Raw genomic sequence first — 19,123 nt, forward strand, 5'->3', positions numbered from 1 at the left:
AGTCCAAGACCCCTCTCTTTCCTGAAGCATCTGGACCTCAGAACTCTGAGAAACACGGTGGATAGCTAGAGGGCCAGGCCAGGATCTAACTCCCTCCTACCCATATCCCACCCCAAGACTATTCGATGTCAGGGTTAGATGCACCTCGAACCCCCTTCCCTTCGTGGTAGGCAAGGCTTGGTCCCCGCTGCCCCACCCTTCTCCCCAATACCCAAGAAGCCACATCTTCTCTCTTTAAGGTGTGCACTTTATTGATCTGGTCTCAAGTCAGTGTACAGGGAAGCCCTGGCTGCCTGTGCCTCAACCCCACTCCCAGGGAGACCAAAAGCCTTCATACATCTGAAATTGGGGGGGGGGGGACAAAAAAGGGGGACCACGATGGCAGACCATTCGAAATAAAACAAAAAGAACAAGTATTAAGGCGAAGATTAAAAAAAATTTGGACTACATAATTTACACCAAAGCAAGGTTATCACCCTCGCCTGTGTGGACTTGGGCGAGGACTGGCCCTTCTCCTCAGGGAGAAATGGGGTGGCTTTTGGGAAGGCAAGGGACTTCCTGTAACAATGCATCTCACGGTATTTGGAATGACTATTAAAAAAAAAAAGAACAATGTACAGTCAAGGTCCTCGGCCACACCGTAGAACTGTGGGGGTGCTCGCTCCAACCAGCTGCTGTCACCTTCGCCGTTCCAGTTTTTAAATCCTGAGTCAAGCGCCAAAAAAAAACAAAAAAAAAAAACAAAAAAAAAAAAGAAAAACCAAAAAACAAAATCCAAAAACAAAAAAAATTTAAAAAAAAACCCAAAAAAACAAAACCGAAAAACAAATAAAGCCATGCCAATCTCATCTGTTTTCTGCGCAAGTTAGGTTTTGTCAAGAAAGGGTGTAACGCAACTAAAGTAACAGTCCGCCTAGAAGCATTTGCGGTGGACGATGGAGGGGCCGGACTCGTCGTACTCCTGCTTGCTGATCCACATCTGCTGGAAGGTGGACAGCGAGGCCAGGATGGAGCCACCGATCCACACGGAGTACTTGCGCTCAGGGGGTGCGATGATCTGGAGAGAGAAGGGGGCGGTCAGCAGCCCCGCAGGTGGAGGGGGCGCAGCCGGGAGAGCCCGCCCCCGGCCCACGCCACGCCACGCGCCCAGGCCAGCTCAGGCTGGGCCAGCACCCACCTTGATCTTCATCGTGCTGGGCGCCAGGGCAGTGATCTCCTTCTGCATCCGGTCAGCGATGCCGGGGTACATGGTGGTCCCCCCAGACAGCACCGTGTTGGCGTAGAGGTCCTTGCGGATGTCGACGTCGCACTTCATGATGGAGTTGAAGGTAGTTTCGTGGATACCACAGGATTCCATGCCTGAGAGGAAACCGAAGGCAGACTTAGCTTCCGGGGTGGCCACGAGGGGGACCCCTCTGCGGGAGGGCCGGGAAGGCCGGCTCACTTACCCAGGAAGGAAGGCTGGAAGAGCGCCTCGGGGCAGCGGAACCGCTCGTTGCCGATGGTGATCACCTGCCCGTCGGGCAGCTCGTAGCTCTTCTCCAGGGAGGACGAGGACGCGGCGGTGGCCATCTCCTGCTCGAAGTCCAAGGCCACGTAGCAGAGCTTCTCCTTGATGTCACGCACAATTTCCCGCTCGGCGGTGGTGGTGAAGCTGTAGCCGCGCTCCGTGAGGATCTTCATGAGGTAGTCCGTCAGGTCCCGGCCAGCCAGGTCCAGACGCAGGATGGCGTGGGGCAGGGCGTACCCCTCGTAGATGGGCACAGTGTGGGTGACCCCGTCCCCGGAGTCCATCACGATGCCGGTGGTGCGGCCAGAGGCGTACAGGGACAGCACGGCCTGGATGGCCACGTACATGGCCGGGGTGTTGAAGGTCTCGAACATGATCTGTAAGGAGAGGAGCCCCTGTCACGCTCGGCAAACCACCAGAGGCAGCCAGGCCAGACTGGGGACATGCAGAAAAGTGCAAAAACACAGCTAAATGTGCTGGGGATCCCGGGATGGGGATTCACTTCAGACCTACTGTGCACCTACTAAAATACACACTCCAAGACCGCTTGACAACCAGCCTCATTGGCTTTGTCTCGCGAGCCAGTGTTAGTACCTACACCCACAGCGTTTTATAGCCTCAAACACCTAATCAGAAAGGCAAACACCAGAAAAAGATTCCATCTGGGAAAAAGCAAATAGAACCTGCAGAGTTCCAAAGGAGACTCAGGTCAGAGAAGAAAGTCCTAGGAGAACGGCAGAAGAAAGAACAAGTGAGAAAGGGCACAGAAGAGCAAGGAAGGACGGGGGTGGCCGCCCACGAAAAGCCAGCGGGCCACTGACCTGGGTCATCTTCTCACGGTTGGCCTTGGGGTTCAGGGGGGCCTCGGTCAGCAGCACTGGGTGCTCCTCGGGGGCCACACGCAGCTCATTGTAGAAAGTGTGATGCCAGATCTTCTCCATGTCGTCCCAGTTGGTGACAATACCGTGCTCGATGGGGTACTTCAGGGTCAGGATGCCCCTCTTGCTCTGGGCCTCATCGCCCACGTAGGAGTCCTTCTGGCCCATACCCACCATCACGCCCTACGGAGCGAGAGGAGAGGTCAGCGCGAGCCCGGGGCCATCGACCCCCCCCAACCCCCCCCCCCCCGAGAACCAAGGACAGGGCAGGGCCTCCCCTGCGAAGGGGCCCTCGTGCCTGGTAGCGCCTGTTCCCGGGAGTGGAGGCCCCACCCCCTCTCCAAGTCAAAAGCCCAGGCTGGAGCCCTACCTGGTGCCGGGGGCGCCCCACGATGGAAGGGAAGACGGCCCGTGGGGCATCGTCGCCTGCGAAGCCGGCCTTGCACATGCCGGAGCCGTTGTCGACCACGAGCGCAGCAATATCATCATCCATGGCGAACTGCGGGAAGAGCCTCGCCTGAGTCGGGGGTCGGGTGGGGCCGCCCCCGCCCTGCCCACTTCCGGCGCGCCGCGGCCTCGAGCCGCCAGGGGGCGCCGGTGCGCGCCCACAACGGGGACAAAGGCAGCTCGGCCGGCAGCGTTATTACCATAAAAGGCAAACGCTGGTTGGAGGCGGCCCCGCGGCGCGCGGCAGGAAGCCAGGCCCCCGCCCCCTCCCCACACCCGGGGCAAGCTCCGCCTCCGCCCCGTTTAAAAAACGCCGGCCGGCCAGGCGCGCGGCGGCCACGCCCGCGGGAGCCGGCGGCGCGGGGAGGAAGTGCGCGCAGGCGCTCTAGCGCCGCGGCGACCCCACCCCTTCCGGCCGGCCGCGCCGCCCTCACCCTGGCCGCGGCTCCGGGCCCCGAGCGCGCACGCGCAGCCAGGTCCCCAGCCCCCACCCTGCCGGCGGACCCGCCGCGCCCACCCACCCACCGTGCCGCCAGAGCAAGCAAACCGCCCGCTGCCGGACAAAGACCCGCGGCCGCCCTGGCCTGGGCCGCAAGCACCCCGGGGGCGCGCGACGTGAGCGCAGCCCCGGCCCGATCGAGGGGCGCGAGAGCCCCACTGCCCGCGCCCGGCGGCTCTCCCGGAGCGAGGCCGGTGGCCGAGGGGCTCTTCCACCCCGAGAAGGAAGAGGCGCGGGGCCGCCGTGCTCCCGGCCGGCCCGGGGCCTTACCTGAGAGCGGTGTAAACCGGCGGCGGCGACGGAGGAGCGGCGAGGGCGAGGGGCCTGTGCTCGCGGAGTGGACGCGGTCTCGGCTGTGGCTGTGCGTCGCGTCGCCGGGTTTTATAGGGCGGCGCCGCGGCAGCTCGAGCCATAAAAGGCAACTTTCGGAACGGCGTGCGCTGATTGGCCCCGCGCCGCTCACTCACCGGCCTCGCCGCACAGTGCAGCATTTTTTTTACCCCCACTCCCCTCCTTTTGCAAAAAAAAAAAAAAAAAAAAGAGGGAGAGAGAGAGAGAGAGAGAGAGAACGAGCCGGGCTGGGAGAGAGCGAGAGCGAGATTGAGGAAGAGGAGGAGGGAGAGAGTTTTGGCGTTGGCCGCACTTGGGTGCTGGGCCCATGGGCCGCCGCCCCTCTGGGCAGTGCCTGGGCCGCCCCGCGTGTCCCCCACCCCGGGACCCTCCGGGTGTGGATGTCACATGAGCAGTGAGCGCCCCGGTGGGCAAGGGTCAGCACGGATGCGAGGGTCCCTGGTTGCTGTGGGTGCATGCTTAAAGAGCAGTTGCAGGGGAAGAATTGGTCAACATTAACTCAGCTGCCTAGAAAGCCTGGATTGGGGTGAGGGAGTGGGGGCTCTGGCTGGGGGTGCTCAGCATGCTGAGTTAGGGACATTACTACTCAGAGACCTGGGCTGAGGAGTAGGTATGGCGTGGGGGAGTCAGCGGGCTTGTGGCCACTCACTCGACCAGGCCTCAGAAACAGGACAGGCAGCAAGAGCCAGGGGCTGGAAGTTCCCGGTGAAGAGGGCTCCAAGCCTCCCCTGCCGCAGGCCTGGACGGAGGTGGGCTCTGTAGAGCAGAGACACTGTTCCCATGGAGCCAGGCTGCTTCTAAGAGCTGCCTGGTCACACCCAGCCAAGGCCAGGCCAGAGCCGTTAGCCTGTGACCCAGGCAGCTGCTGGCGAGGGCAGGCAGGGGTGCCCGGCACGGCTCTGGGGCCTGGGGCCCACCATCCATAGTCTGTGTGTCATGTGTAGCCGCAGCTGAACTGCTGTCCTGGACCATCTGGAGGCTGTTGAGCACTGGGGAGGGACCCTTAATGCCCCCAAAGATGAGTTAGGTTGAGGGGGGGCGGGGTGGTAGGGACAGTAGGTGAGGACCAGCTGCCCTCAGACAAGACCCTGTTCGTGTCACCTTTTCCTGCCCCAGGTCCCTCCACCAAACATTGGGCAAGACCTGGGTGCCCAGAGTGTTCTGGATGGTTCCCTGCTCCGAGAGCAGCCAGTCTGGGCAGGCAGAGCCTGTACCCAGATGGTGGCCAACAATGATCGGCGTGTGGCAGACGGAGCCAGCGCCCACGGGACCCCAGAGTGGCATCTGGCTCAGCCTAGAGGACCGCGTACCTCCTTGGAGGTGGTGACAGGAAGCTGACTTTTCACACGGAAAATGGGAACGGTGGTCTGGGCAGGGGTGCTAGCCTGTAGCCACCGGTCTCTCTCTCTGGGCACCCTAGGGCGCACACAGTAGGTGGTCCTGAAGCCTGTGTTGAAACCAGTGAACCATTCGTCCATATATGGATGTGGAATCTGTGGCCAGAGAAGAGGTGGCCTAGTCCTGCCCACTATAGGTGGCTGGTGGCAGGGCACTTTGGAAGTCGTGGAGGCCCCAGCCAGGTGGGAAGGGTGACCGGTACCCAGCATGCAGCAGAACCATCAGGCTCAGAGCTGTGCCCCCGCATCCCCAGAGAACTGCCACGGGGACTGGCTCCCCTATCACCGCTCCGGGCTTGGGGGATGTTCCCAGCCAGTCCACTCCCTGCCTCCCGGGGACTGCCCTGTCCCCGGCCTCATATCTCTCAGTCGTGGGCATCTGGCCAGCCAGTTGCCTTGGGGCCTGCCAGGCCTGCGTTTCAGGGGCTGGGGAGCAACCCTCTTTCTGCCTGTTGGTGAGGGATGCTTGTGGCCATTCGCCGAGCCCCGAGGGATGCTGGGCAGGCTGGGACTGGGGCGACAGGGCAAGGGATGGGCAACTCTAGGGTGGTTTCCGGCAGCTATGTGGGGCAAAGAGCAGGCCTTCTCCATAAGCAGGGCCTGTGCTGTCACCTCACCTCCTCTCCACCAGGGGTGGGCCACGGGGCAGGAACACCAGCCCAACCTGACCTGGGACCGAAACGCTCCCCGCCCCGTGTCTGCAGCAGCCATTTCCTGATGTTCTCCTACACGTCCTTCAAGGCCCATCGCAGAAGGCCCGTCTTCCCTCTATGGGGGAGCCCTTTAGCATCTGCAACCTACACTGTCCCTCCCACTTAAGACCACTGCACTCGGCCTCGTCCACGGACCGTGAGCCCTGGCACCCACCTCTTCCGGCCAGACCCTCCCCACGGCCACTGCTGGAGTATTCTCAGCCTTCCCAAAGGACCCTGGGAAGAAGATGGAGGGTTGAGAGGGGGGCTGGGCCACAAGCCTAGGGGGAGGGGAGGAGAAAAAGAGGAAGTGAAGCAGGCAGGAGGAAGGGGGAGGAGACCTGCGGGAGAGGAAGTGAACAGGTTCTTCGCTTGGGAACTTTGTCCTTGCAGGGAGTTTTCAGAGCTGTCACTGACGGCTGCACAGTCCCCGAGCCTTAGCCTGGCTCAGCCAGTGGGGACGTCACCTGCTTTCTGGTGCTTTTTTTTTTTTTTTCCTCTCTTGTGGTTCCCCCACCTGGCAAGGCGTCCCAGCAGGGGACATTTACAGCCCTCCTAAAGGACCACTCCCTGGCCCTCTCTAGAGAAATGGCCATGCTGCCAGGTGAGGACCCCAACGCCCACTTCTCAGAGGAAGAAAGCAATGTGTAGCTGAGGAGGGATGTGTGGCTTAGGGACTTTGGCTCTGGGAGAGTGGAGACACTGGGCCCAGAAGGTGATCAGTGAGGGCGAACTGGTGGATGAGGGCATGGGACACTCTAGCAAACACACATCCTTTCTACAGATGAGGAAACTGAGGCGGGACTGCAGTCCAGCATGAAGGACACTAGGTGCGGGGCCCCTGGGGAGCCTCACGCTGCCCCTCCCTGGTAGATTGTCCTGTGGAGTGTCCCTAGGGACTGGGTCCAAAGGCTGTTCCAAGGTCTGAATTCTTGGATTCTACCTCCTCCTGGGTGCTTATCTCCTAGGGCCCAAAGAGGACAGCCACCAGCCTTTGGTCACATAACAATTGGTCCTGAGGCCCCTGTCCTGCTGCCCCTTTCTCCTGCCCTCCTCCCCTGCTCCTAGGGTAGTCTCAAAAGGAGACTGTGGACCTTGGGATTCCTGAGGGACTGGGCTTAGGTTTCCTGTGCCCCCTGCCTGACTTTTCCTATGCCTCAGGGCCAGCTCTTTGGGATGCCCCCTCCAGGAAGCCTGCCACGATTGCCTCCTTCCTCTACCCTATCAACCGTAGCTTTCCTGCTCAGGGGAAAGAAACAACCCAGCCAGGGATCACACAGCTAGGGCACAGCCAGGAGCCAAACCTCCTGCATCACAGTGCTCTTGCCTCCAATGCACCAGCACCAACCGGCCAGGCCCTCTTCCAGAGTGGAACAGCACCAGGCACTGTTTTGAGCAACACCCTGAATCAAGCAGGTGTGATCCCTGAGACAGACCTCAAACGAGAGAGCAAAAGAGAACACGCTCCCTCTGCCACCTACGAAGGAAAGCAGCAGGTCTCCTCAGGGAGGGGGGAGCTTCTTAAAGGGCAGTCAAGGAGCACCCCCTCGCCGCGCCTCCCCTCCCCCCCAGGTGAGCAGCCAGCTGATGGGGCTCCCATCAGGAGACAGGAGGGCTGGGCTGGGCCCTGTGTATTCTCCTGGGCAGCAGCCAGGGCCTTGGTCCCCACCCAGGCCTGGCCTCTAGCCAGAGTCTCCTAGGGCCTCAGCCTGCTCAGGGCTATCCCTGCTCCCCGACAATCATCCCGCCCCCCCCAAGGGGGATCCCCGCCCTGGAGCCGCTGGGAACTTCTGACACTTCTTGGGAGAGTTTTAAAAAATCCTTAAAAATCACCGCCTCTCTTCCTGTGCCCCAGGGCGCACGACACCCGACAAAGGCCAGGCCCTCCTGGGAAGTTCCCAGCCTTGCTCACTTGACTGAATTTGCAGAAACAGAAGGCGAGGTTCCCTGGACTCCCCCACTACACGCACCAGCCAAGGCCCTTCTTCTTGCCCCCGACCTGACCCGCTGCTGGGAAGGCTTGCTGTCCCCATCCCACAGATGAGAAACCCAGGCGACCCACACAGACCCTGAGTGTTGACAGGGAGCCGGCCCGTGGGAGCCACAGACCCTTCCAGGCAAACTGGGGAGTGTGGGGAGACTGGGGCGTTCCCACATCCCTCGCAGTTGTCCTGGGAGGGTCTTGAGGCCCACGTGCCCAGAGAGGGAGCTGGTCTGCCCAAAGCCACCTACAGACCAAGGCGGGCAGCTTTCGGATACCCCGGGGGGTGGGCAACACACCCAGTGGGAGTCACAGGGACAGGAGGTGCCACACAGACCTTGCACCTTGGGCCTCTGACCCTGGGCTGTGATAAAAGGCAAGGGGCATCTGACACCCAGGGCGTCCGGAGCAGTCAGTGTGCTGGGGTCAGCCCCGGGGCTGAGCACCCAGGGGTGTGGTCAGTGTTGGGGCTCAACCCCTTCCTGGCCGGGTAGACTTCTCCCTGCTACTCTCCTGTGGGGCCCTGGGGGTGCTAGAATGGCTGAGGAGCTGGGGGCGGGGAGGGAGGGAAGGAGGGAAGGCCGACCCTCCTGGAGGGCCCAAGGAAGTGAAAGGGGAACGGAGAAGGGGGAAGGAGGTGCTGGAAAGTGTGGGTGGGCGGGGCCGCTGACTCAGAGGCCAGGCACACTCACCTCAGAGCCAGGCCTGGCCTCCCCAGTCCGTGAGAGTCCCTGAAGGCCTGCTCTGACCAGAGCGGCACCACACAGAAATCTCGCCTCTCCCCTGCCGGCTGAGCCGGAATCTCCCCATTTCTCAGACTAGCAAACTGAGGCCAGCGACCACAAGACTTGGCTCTGCAGTTAAGAGCACACTGCTGCCGGACCGCCACACCGCCGGTGGGCAGTGGTAAAGCCAGCCAGGCTCTAAGGCTGTGCTCAGCCACCCTGCCTGGCCGTGGGGTACAACACGGGGCTCCACGTGGGGCACTCCCCAGCTGTCGCCGCTTCTCCAGCCTTGGGGCCTGGGGCCCATCCAAGGGGAAACCTGATCAGTCATGGCCACGTAGCTGCATAACTAGGCCCTGCCCAGCCAGAAATCTCGGCTGCTGCTGGGCTCGCCAGCAACCTGAGCCGGCTCTGTGTCTGGGCTTCCTGATGTCTCCCAGTGCCTGGCCCTGTGCCAGCTGCTGGGGACCCAGGGGACCCCCTGGCCTGCACTGTCCCCTGGGGACGCAGTCCTGACACGATGAGATTGGTCCTGTGCTAGCCCAGAGAAGAGGCGTAGGTCTCGGGCTTGGGTTTTGATGGCTCAGGCAGAGAAGGGGTTTCCCCCGCAGAGTGGCCTCCGTTGGGGGCCAGGAACAGCGGCCAGGGCTCCCAGTCCCCTCGTTTCCCGGGTCACTAGGGTATCACTTGGGCTATCTCATTAAGTCAACGCGACTGCTGAGACCCCTGGCGTTGGGGATGACAGTGGAGGGGGTGACACACAGATGTGCCCACAGCGGTGACCCAGAATGCGCAGTGATGGTGCCTTCTTACCATAGCCGGAGTGAAAAGAGCCCAGAGCAGGTGGGGAACCCCAGGAAGGAGTGTAGCCTCCTCCCTGCTCCATGAGGCCCCCCAGAATGGCCGGCTCAGCACAATGTCTTCTGGGGACCCCAGTCTTTCCTTCTTGGAACCACTTTCAGGCTTTGCGGTAAGTAAGATCGTGTTCTGTCGCTCACCCATCGGATGCCCTTGGAAAGTGACTCAGCATCTCTGGGCCCAGGGTCCGCAAGACCACATGTGGATGGCATTGTCTGGGTGGGCCTTTCAGCAGCTTGTCACGGACATCCTTGAAGCCGGCCACCACCCAGCTCCTTAACAAAAGAGAAACCAAGGCCCAAAGACGGACAGAGGCTGGCCCAGCGTCACACAGTGTATGTGGCAAGTCAGAGCCCAGGCCTGGAAGGCTGGAGGTGTGCACTTTGTGTGCCGCTGGGAGGGCTAAGCGGGTCTGTTGTGAAGGCTACAGGACCCTGCTCCCCTTGGCTAAGAGGGATGACAGCTCTGGGGCACCCGGGTGGCTCAGTCAGTTGGGCATCCAACGCTTGATTTGGATTCAGGTCGTGATCTAACGGTTCGTGAGTTCAAACCCCGTGTCGGGCTCTGTGCTGACAGCTCAGAGCCTGGAGCCTGCTTCGGATTCTGTGTGTGTGTGTGTGTGTGTGTGTGTGTGTGTGTGTGTGTGTCTGGTGTGTCTGCCCCTCCCTTGCTTGTACTCTCTCCGTTCTCTGTCTCTCTCTCAAAAATAAATAAATATTAAAAAATCAAAAAGAAAGAAATAAAAAGAAACAAAAAAGAAACAGTGACAAGTGTCCAGTGCTCCTATCGACGTGGCTAAGTCAGTTGTGTGTCGGTGGCCTTGGGCAAGTTGTTCTCATCACATGAGCTGCAGGGAGGGAACAGAAACGCTGGGCCTGCCCAGAGTGAGTACAGGGTGGCCACACCATGGTGACCTTGGGCCGGGCATATTGTGTCTCTGTGGCCTGAAGGCCGTAACACCTCTTCTTCCCAGGCTTGAGGGCTCCAGGCAGGGGAGGGGCCGCCAGCCCTCCCTTGGTTCTCTCCCTGCTGGGCCAGCTCCGGGGAGGTGAGGAAGGGAATTGCTGGGAAAGACCCTTGACCCTGCCCCCTGCCCTGCATGTGTGTGTGTGTGTGTGTGTGTGTGTGTGTGTGTGTGTGTGTGTCCCTATGTCAGCCCACAAGCCAAATCCAGGTCTCTCCCTGGTCCCTAGGCTTGTCACACACAGAGCAGGACCCTGGAGGGCTGGGTGGTGGGGAGGAGGAAGCTGGGGACTACCACCTTCTCCTTGATGTCCTTTTGGATTGTTTTTCCACCAGAGAATACTGGCATGGCCTTCGGGCAAGGAGGGGAGAGGGAAGGGGGTGGGGGAGTGAGCAAAAGACCCTAAAGAACTTGAAACAAGAAGCCAGCCAAATCTCCAAATCACCAGCAAAGATACAAAAACATGCTCAGGGCGCCTGGGTGGTTCCGTGTGTTAAGCACTTGACTTTGGCTCAAGTCAAGATATCAGGGTTCAGAGCCCCCGGCTGGGCTCTGTGCTAATAGCTCAGAGCCTGGAGCCTGCTTCACATTGTGTGTCTCCCCTTCTCTCTCTGCCCCTCCCCTGCTCATGCTCTGTCTCTCTCAAAAATAAATAAGTGTTAAAAAATTGAAAAAAAAAAAAAGATGCTTAACATCATGGGTCGACGGGAAATGCAAATTAAAACCACACGGAGGCAGCCTCCTACCCCCAACGGGGGAAATGAGAAGGACTGGCAATCCAGGGGTTCCTGGGGATGAGCCGCCCTCAGTCCGCGCTGGGATTTCGACAACCGCTTTGGGAAACTTTGAGAATGTGCTTAAAATATCACCCGGCGATTCCTCTCCTAGGTATTTATCCACAAAAAACGAGGTCACGTGTCCAGCAAAAGACACCTGCGGACACGTCCCTACAGACTCACATGTGATGTGTATGCACATAACGTACATTTGTCAAAGTCCCAAATGTACATCGGCAATGGCACAGGAAAACAAGGTGTGGTGCACTCCCGCACTGGCGTAAACTCCTGTCCTGCTCAACACCGGAAACCTCCAGAACGTCCTGATGAACAAAAGAAGCCAGACCCAAGCAAGAGTGGATTCCGTGTGATTTGGTGTTCGCAGAGTTTAAGCACAGGGGTGTGAATCTGTGCTGAAGTCAGGAGGCTGGCTTGCCCTCTGGGGAACTAGTGACTGAAAAGGGCCCGAGGGAGCTTCTGGGAGTCACAAATGTCTAGATCTGGGTGCCGGGCCGGGTATTCGGTTTGTGGCAATTCATGCAGGTGTCCACTAAGAATGTGTGCGCTTTCCTAAGATGGCTCACCCCTGCCAGCTTCATCTCACACTCCGGGCACTCGGAGCACTAAACTCCTGCCTGCCTCAGGGCCTTTGCACGTGATGTTCTGTCTGTCATGGACCCTTCTCCTCCTGCACCCTCTTTTTGCCTCTTTAAATTCTGCTTATCCTTTTTTTTTTTTTTTAAAGTTTCTTTATTTTGAGAGAGACACAGCATGAGTGGGAAAGGGGCAGAGAAAGGGAGAGAGGGAGAATCCCAAGCAGGCCCTGCACTGTCAGTGAAGAGCCCGACATAGGGCTTGAACTCACAACCCGTGAGATTATGACCTGAGCCAAAGTTAAGAGTTGGATGCTTAACCCATTGAGCCACCCAGGTGTCCCTGCTTATCCTTTAAGGCTCAGTGTAAAGATCACCTCTTCTAGGAAGTCCTCCCTGATCTCTAGACAAGGGCAGGGCTCCTGCACCTCCTACATTTCTTTGTCATGCTCATCACCACTGATGATTCAGTGCATCTGTGTGATGACAGGTTTACTTTCTCCTTCCAGGCTCCAAAGGCAGGGACCAGGTCTGTTTTGGTCACTGCAGGATTCTCAGTTCATGATGTGTGGTTAGTGAAGTTTTCAGTTTCCGTCTGCAGATGGAAGGAAGGAAGGAAAAAAGGAAGGAAGGGAGGAAGGGAGGGACCCAGTTGTCTCCAGAAGGGACAGAGGACTGGATGTGTTGTCTCTTGAGGGTGTGAGCATCCTGTCCCAGGAGGGTGTGGGCACAGCCCTGGCAGGCGTGATGTCCCAGGACTGCCAAAGCTGATGAGGAATAGGCTTAGGGAGGAGGGGCTGGGCCACCTTAGGGCTCACACTTTCCAGAGGATGTCGGGCCGGAGGGGGGGTGTCACAGGAAGTCCTCAGGTCTCCGGGCTGTAGCTGACTCACCCAGCCTCTGACAACAGTCAAAAGTCAGACTCCAGCCTTGTTCTCCAGGGATCCCCAGGGGAGACCACCGTCTGACATCCTGAATGTGTGAGGGGCTGACCTGGAGGTGAGTCTGGCAAGGCTGTCTGGCAGAGAGGTCTTTGTGGCTGGGCCTTGAAGTCTGAGTAGGAGACAATCTGGGGAGGTCTTGATACAAGGGTACGTTGGGGGGACTGGAAGCCTCCCATGTGGCTGGCACTTTGGAAACGGAGTCTGTAGAAACCTCAGTGGGGAGATCCCTTCTGGCCGACACCCAGTAGAGCACCTGGAGGCTCCCAACTGAGAAAGAGCCCAGTTGAAGCGGGTGCCGTTAGGCTGGGCATGAGCTGGGGGGGAACCCACGTAGCACCGCCTTCCTCTCTATGCCCTGTTCCTCCCAGAACACGACTTGGGGGAAAGGAGGTCAGAGCAGGCTGTCAGTTCTTACCCCTTGGGAGAAACGTACTGGGCCTTGAATTCAGGTTCCGTTGTACAGATGGGGAAACTGAGGTGGCCATGGACGGAGCCTAAGCTCACATACCTGGGTTAAGCTTGGATTCGGGAGCCCACAAGGGCAAGAGACAGGCTCTCCTGGGGGTTGGGTGACCCACAAACACGAAGACCGGCCACGCTGTAGGGCCCAGCCCTGGCGGGGCGGGAGCGGGGGGGTGCCCCGGGAGACCCGCCAAAGAACTTGTTGGAAACTGGGGAACTAGAACCTGAATCAGGCCTCCCAGGTGACAGCTGCAGGGCCTCTATGCTTCCTCTCCCTCGCGCTGGCCTCATCCGCCCCAGCCCCGGCAAGAAGGAAGGCAAGCGGCAGGGGCCACACAGCCAGAACGTGTAGCATTGGAACTCAGCCAGGAGGTGGGAAAACGCTTCCTAAGCTGGAGATCACTGACACCCGCAACGTGCAGCGACCCCGGCAGGTGTGCTTCAGAGCAGGAGCCTAAACTTGGGCGCCGGGACTTTGTCCTGCAAAGTCCTCCTGGGCGGCTACAGAGGGTGTAGGAGCAGGAGGGGGGCAGGGCCAAACCTGATGCTTCAGCAGAAAGTTCTACATAGTTTGTACTAGAAATACCAGAGTTATCGCTTCTTGGCCTTTTAGCTAAGATCAGGTGTAGCCATGCTGAGGTTATAGGCACAATTGTAACGATAGGAATGACAATGGTGACCTGTGTGTCTCTGATGCTCTTTGACTTTTCTGACGCTCTACATCTTTGTTTCGTCCCCACGGGCAGGGCAGCCATCATTAACTGTTTCATAGTTGCTGGTGAGGAAGCTCACAGTCGAGGTTGGGGGCCTGCCTACAGGATGCACAGGTCCCTCAGGGGTGTGCGAGGCCGTGCTCACCTGGAAGAGGTGCTCCCGGGAATAGGTGCTCCCAGGAATAGGTTGCTCCCCCAGAATAGATGCTCCCCCCCCAGAAGAGGTGCTCCCCTGGATGAAGTGGGGTGATGAGCCCCTAGTTGGGACGACTGTGCCTTCACAACCAGATGCTCTTCCTGAGCCCCTGGCGGCCGGCCCTGTCCTCCTCACTCCCCATCAGATGCTCCTGGAGGCAGAGGCCTTGATGGTTCCCCAAACCCTGGTGAGGCTCAGAGGGGTTGAGGGGACATGCCCAAGGTCACATTCAGTTAGGGAAAGATGGTGAGATGGGCATGTCTTCCTTCTCCATGACCCTGGGCAAGTCACTTTACCTGGAAGGGTCTCAATCTCACTGTCAGAATAGGGGTGAGGGCGCCTGGTGGGGCTCAGTCGGTTGAGCGTCTGACTTCACCTCAGGTCTGTGAGTTCGAGCCCCACATCGGGCTTTGGGCTGACAGCTCAGAGCCTGGAGCCTGCTTCAGATTCTGTGTCTCCCTCTCTCTCTGCCCCTCCCCCACTCATGCTCTGCCTCTCTCTCTCTCTCTCTCTCAAAAATATACAAACAATGGGGCGCCTGGGTGGCGCAGTCGGTTAAGCGTCCGGCTTCAGCCAGGTCACGATCTCGCGGTCCGTGAGTTCGAGCCCCGCGTCAGGCTCTGGGCTGATGGCTCAGAGCCTGGAGCCTGTTTCCGATTCTGTGTCTCCCTCTCTCTCTGCCCCTCCCCCGTTCATGCTCTGTCTCTCTCTGTCCCAAAAATAAATAAACGTTGAAAAAAAATTTTTTAAATAAAAAAAATATACAAACATTAAAAAAATGAAAATGGGGGGGCTGCCAGAGGATGGAACCAGAGGGGGTGTTGAGGGGGGTCGCTGGCTGGCTCAGTCATCAGTAGAGCATGCGACTCTTGATCTCAGGGTTGTGAGGTCAAGCCTCATGTTGGGTATAGAGATTACTTACAAAATCGAAGAAAAGAAAGAAAGAAAAAGAAAAAGAAAGAAAGAAAGAAAAAGAAAGAAGGAAAGAAGGAAAAAAAGAAAAAGAAAGAAAGAAAGAAAGAAGGAAAGAAAGAACAAATGAAAGAAAGAAAGAAAGAAAGAAAGAGAAAGAGAAAAAGAAAGAAAGAGAAAGAAAGAAAGAAAGAAAGAAAGAAAGAAAGAAAGAAAGAAAGAAAGAAAGAAAGAAAGAAAGAAAGAGAAAGAAAAGAAAGGCGGAGGGAGGGGGAGAGAGAGAGAAGGAGGAAGGAAGGGAAGAAGGAAAGGAGGGAGGGAGGGAGGAAGAAAGAAACTACATGAAGGTGCTGGGCTGAAAAGGTTCACTCTTGTTCCCAGGGAAGCACTGGGGGGGGGGCAGTCGCCTGTCTCTAAGGCACCTGCCAGCTTTGGGGAGGGAGCAGGCAGGGTGTAGGGAGGAGGAGAAGGGTGTCCATGGACCAGCTGAAGAACTGAGCTTCTTGGCCTTGACTCTCGCCCACTCCCAGGGGCCCCCTGAGCAGAGGGCAAAGAGCAAAGGGCAGGGGCTAGAGTCTGGCCTCTCCCTGTCCTCCTGGGGCCACTTGTAGACATTATCTAGGCTTAATCATGACAGCTGCCTTTCCCTAAGGGTGCCCTGGGTGTGGTGCCAGCCTTCCAGCTCAGCATCTGTAAGCACCCCCTCACCTGCTCACCCCCCCCCCCATGAAACGTCACCCTGGGCCTGGGGGCAGGTATCAGTCATAGAAAACTAAGGCCTAGAGAAGTTTAGCACCACCCACACTTAGGTCTGGCAGACCCCCAGAGGAGGCAGTGACTGTACAGGTGTCCCAGCTTTGCAAGGAGCCCGACCACAGTCCCCGGGCCCTGCTGCAGCGCTGTTATCTGACCCTCAGCTCCTGAGGCCTCGGAAACTCTCTTCAAGGCCCGGGAATTTCTGGGGGACTCAGGAGAATCACAGCCCGTCACAGGCCACTCACCACTCACAGGACCCCCTAGGGTATATACCTGGACGGCATCCAGGCCCAGGGTCCTATTCAGGGTTCACGTGACCCAGGGCTGAAAAGCAGAACCTTTGCACCAACCTGGGCCTACGGGGCTGTCTCTGGGCCTCGGTGTGCTCATCCCTACTACGGAGGCGGGTGGCCTCAGACCAGCGTCCGGGGCCCCCAGGCGGACCCTGGACCACCCGGACGGGATGGGGCACAACACCGGGTTCTCAGAATCCCACAGCTCATCAGCGACGCTGTCCCGCCCGGCGGCCAGGACAGCAGGAGGCGGAAGCGAGGGTGGAGGAAGGTTCTCTCCGCTGGGAATCTGGGTCCAGACAGCGGGTGTCCAGAGGCCCACTCGCTCCCAGGTTGGGAGGGGGGAGGTGTCTAGGTCTGGGCAAATCAGAGGGTGGAGGGCGCGTCTGAACACCCCAGGGAGGCAGCTGCCTGGGGACCTCCCGAGGCCGGCGCGGTCCAACCCGTTCCCCAAGCCTTCCAGCCCGGGGCGGGGCGGCCAGGGCCCAAGGCCGGCTCAGCCTCGGGGGTCCAGGCCCCGCCTCCGCCCAGGGCCGGGGCGCTGAGGGGTGGGGTGGGGTGCCATTATCTGGCGCGGCCAGGCCCGCAAGGCTCAGGCTCACGTGGCCGCGGCTCCTGGCCTCCCAGGTCTCAGGGCCGCGGCGCGGGCGGGCAGATAAGCCGGGCGCTCCCAGAGCCTGTCCGGCGCGGGCCGGGCCGGGCCGAGCTCCCCGCGGGGCCACCCCCCCCCCCCCCCGGCCGGCCCGGCCCACTTGGCCCAACTTCCTCTCCATAAAAGGCGAGGTTTGGGAGCGCCCGGGGAGGGGGCGTTGGGCTCACACGTGGGGCCCGGAGCTTTGCCGGGGCCGCCCCCCACGTCCTCCGGCCCTCCCCCCCTCGCCCCTCCCCCCTCGCCGCCCCTGCCCCTGGCGTCCCGCGGACCACCATCCCGACCTCGCTGTCCTCCTCCGGCCCGGCCCTGAGCGCCCAGCACTCTGTCCCCACTTGGCCTTGGAACAGCTCGAGGCCCCCCACAGCCGGGCGGGTCCGCGGAGGGCGGGGTCGGGCATCTAGGAGCGTCGGGAAGACCAGCGGGACCGGGGGTCACCCTGTAACTCGGCTCCGTGCGGATGCAGACGAATCGTACTTGCGGCGGACTGTAACGTGCATTTTAATACCTCTAGAGCTTGGGGTGCCTCTTCCCGATTTTACGTGTCGCCCAGCTCGCCTGTGGCCTTGGGCGCACGTTACGTCTGCGCGCAGCCTCAGTTTCCCCGTCTGTTAACCCGGGGAGAGGCTTTTCCTTTGCTGGGTTTGCGCGACTGTAAACCGCAGCGCCCCGCCGGGCCCGGCGCGGGGCTGGAGCAGAAGCGGGCAGGGGGCGGAGCCGTTTCCCGCCCGCACGCCCCCCTCGCTCCTCCGGGGGAGACCCCGCACGGCTGCGTTGAGGAAGAGGGGAAGTGGGCGCCAAGAGACAAACAGTGGGTGCTCAATAAATGCAGCGCTGCCCCACCCCCACCCCGCCCCTCAGGGTGAGTCATCCCTGTCCTGGCCCTTTGCTGTGGGTGGGGGGCGGGTAGGGCCATCGGGTGCCATCTGGCTCCACCCCGCCGGGCTAGGCGACCTCGCCAGGGCTCCGCTCCTCTCCGGGCCTCAGTTTCCCCCTGCTAAAGTTCAGGGGAGGGCCGGCGCAGGCCGGCTGGGGGCCGCGGGCACCCCCGCGCGGCCCCGGCCACGTCCGCTGCCCACGAGGCCGCCATAAAAGGCAAGCGGCCGCAGGTCGAGCAGCCAAACTTAGTCATCCGGCCCGCGGGCCGCCCGGCGCGCTGCGCGCAGCTTCCTCCCCGAACTTCCCGTTTTCCGAGGGGCCCGGGGAGGGGGCCGAGGTGCGGCCTGGTCTTTCGAAATGCCTGGGCTCCGAATGGCTGGGGGCTTGGCCCGGGGGCGTCCCAGGCTGGCGCTTTCATCCCGGAGCTGCGGGTCAGCGCGGCGCCTCCAGAAGACGCCTGCGAGGGAGGCCCAGGCTGCTGCCCGGATAAATCTCAGCCAGCTGCCCCGGGGGTGGGGAGAACAGTGCGGAGCGGCCATGAGCCCGTCGGTGCATCGCCAGAGCGTCTGGGCCGAAACCACCCAGCGAGCGTCGCGGGAGCAGGGCTGGGTCAAGGGATACGGGATGCAATTCAGTGCAACGGAAGGGACAGCTCGAGCTGCAGTCGCTGGTCCGTGCGTGGACCTCGGCGGCCCCCTCATGCCGTCTGGGTCTCGGGTTCCATTTACAGGCCATCAGGACCGTGGCTGTCCAGAGGTGGGGGGCAGGGGCAGGAGGCTTCCTGGAATGGAAGTGTATCCTGGACTAATTAGGGTGGTGGCCTTACGGCTGTACATTCAGGATTGGGCTGTCCTATCAAGGTCGCTGACCTCCACTGTAGGTAAATTATACCTCAACTCAGAACTGTGAAAAAAAAAAAAAAAAAAAAAAGAAATGCACACGCAGGGCACGCCCATACATTGGTTAGGGATGTCCACAAAGGTACAGGGAAGGAGGCGTTGCTGCCGCCTCGGGGTGGGTGGGAAGGAGAAACGTGGAACGCTGGGTGTCTTCTGATTCTGATATCCTGTATTTCTTTCAAAAAACAGAGCTGAAGAAAATACGGTGAAGTAACGCCTGGGTCCGGGAGTACATTATGTTCCTCTCTGTCCTTTCCTGTGTATTTGAAATATTTCACACTTTTCACGAAGAAAGAGCGAAAGCACCGTGGCTGGGAATCGGGACACACGGTGGTCAACCTCTTTGACCCTCGGTTTCTTCTTCTGTACAATGGGGCCATCAATAATCCCTTTGGGGGAAAGCGTATTGGGTGTTAGCTGCAAAGAGCGAGCCCTAGGCATGCAGTAGGTGCTCAGCAAAGGGGTCTGTTTGCGGCTCCCCTTTTCCTAAGCCCACCTTCCCCCCAGCAGGCAGGACTTGCTAGGGTGAAGGGCCAGGGTGGGAAGATCTTCACCTCACAGCTCCATTAGGCCAGTGGCCTGGCCTGGCCTGGCTGGGAAGGCTTGTGTTTCTGACAAATGGGGCCAGCCAGCCCCATGCCCTGCCTGTCCCATCCTGTCCCATCCTGTCCTGACTGTCCTGTCCCTGGGGCCAGGGTCACTCTAGGTGAGGCTCAGGGCCAGTATACTAGCAGGACACAGGCCAGCAG

General features: G+C 59.9%; 1 protein-coding gene across 1 annotated transcript; it reads right to left on the minus strand.

The window, feature by feature from the left end:
• Positions 1–229: 229 nt before the first annotated feature.
• ACTB (actin beta) lies at positions 230–3,762 on the minus strand. The gene is made up of 6 exons (XM_006941899.4): positions 3,605–3,762; positions 2,759–2,887; positions 2,332–2,571; positions 1,449–1,887; positions 1,178–1,359; positions 230–1,057 (listed from the first exon to the last, which is right to left on the minus strand). The coding sequence occupies exons 2-6, from the start codon at positions 2,879–2,881 to the stop codon at positions 914–916; spliced, it is 1,128 nt and encodes a 375-aa protein (XP_006941961.2). The 5' UTR covers positions 2,882–2,887; positions 3,605–3,762; the 3' UTR covers positions 230–913.
• Between the last annotated feature and the right edge of the window lie 15,361 nt (positions 3,763–19,123).

Source organism: Felis catus, chromosome E3, assembly GCF_018350175.1.
Source record: "Felis catus isolate Fca126 chromosome E3, F.catus_Fca126_mat1.0, whole genome shotgun sequence".
NCBI classification, from domain to species: Eukaryota; Metazoa; Chordata; class Mammalia; order Carnivora; family Felidae; genus Felis; species Felis catus.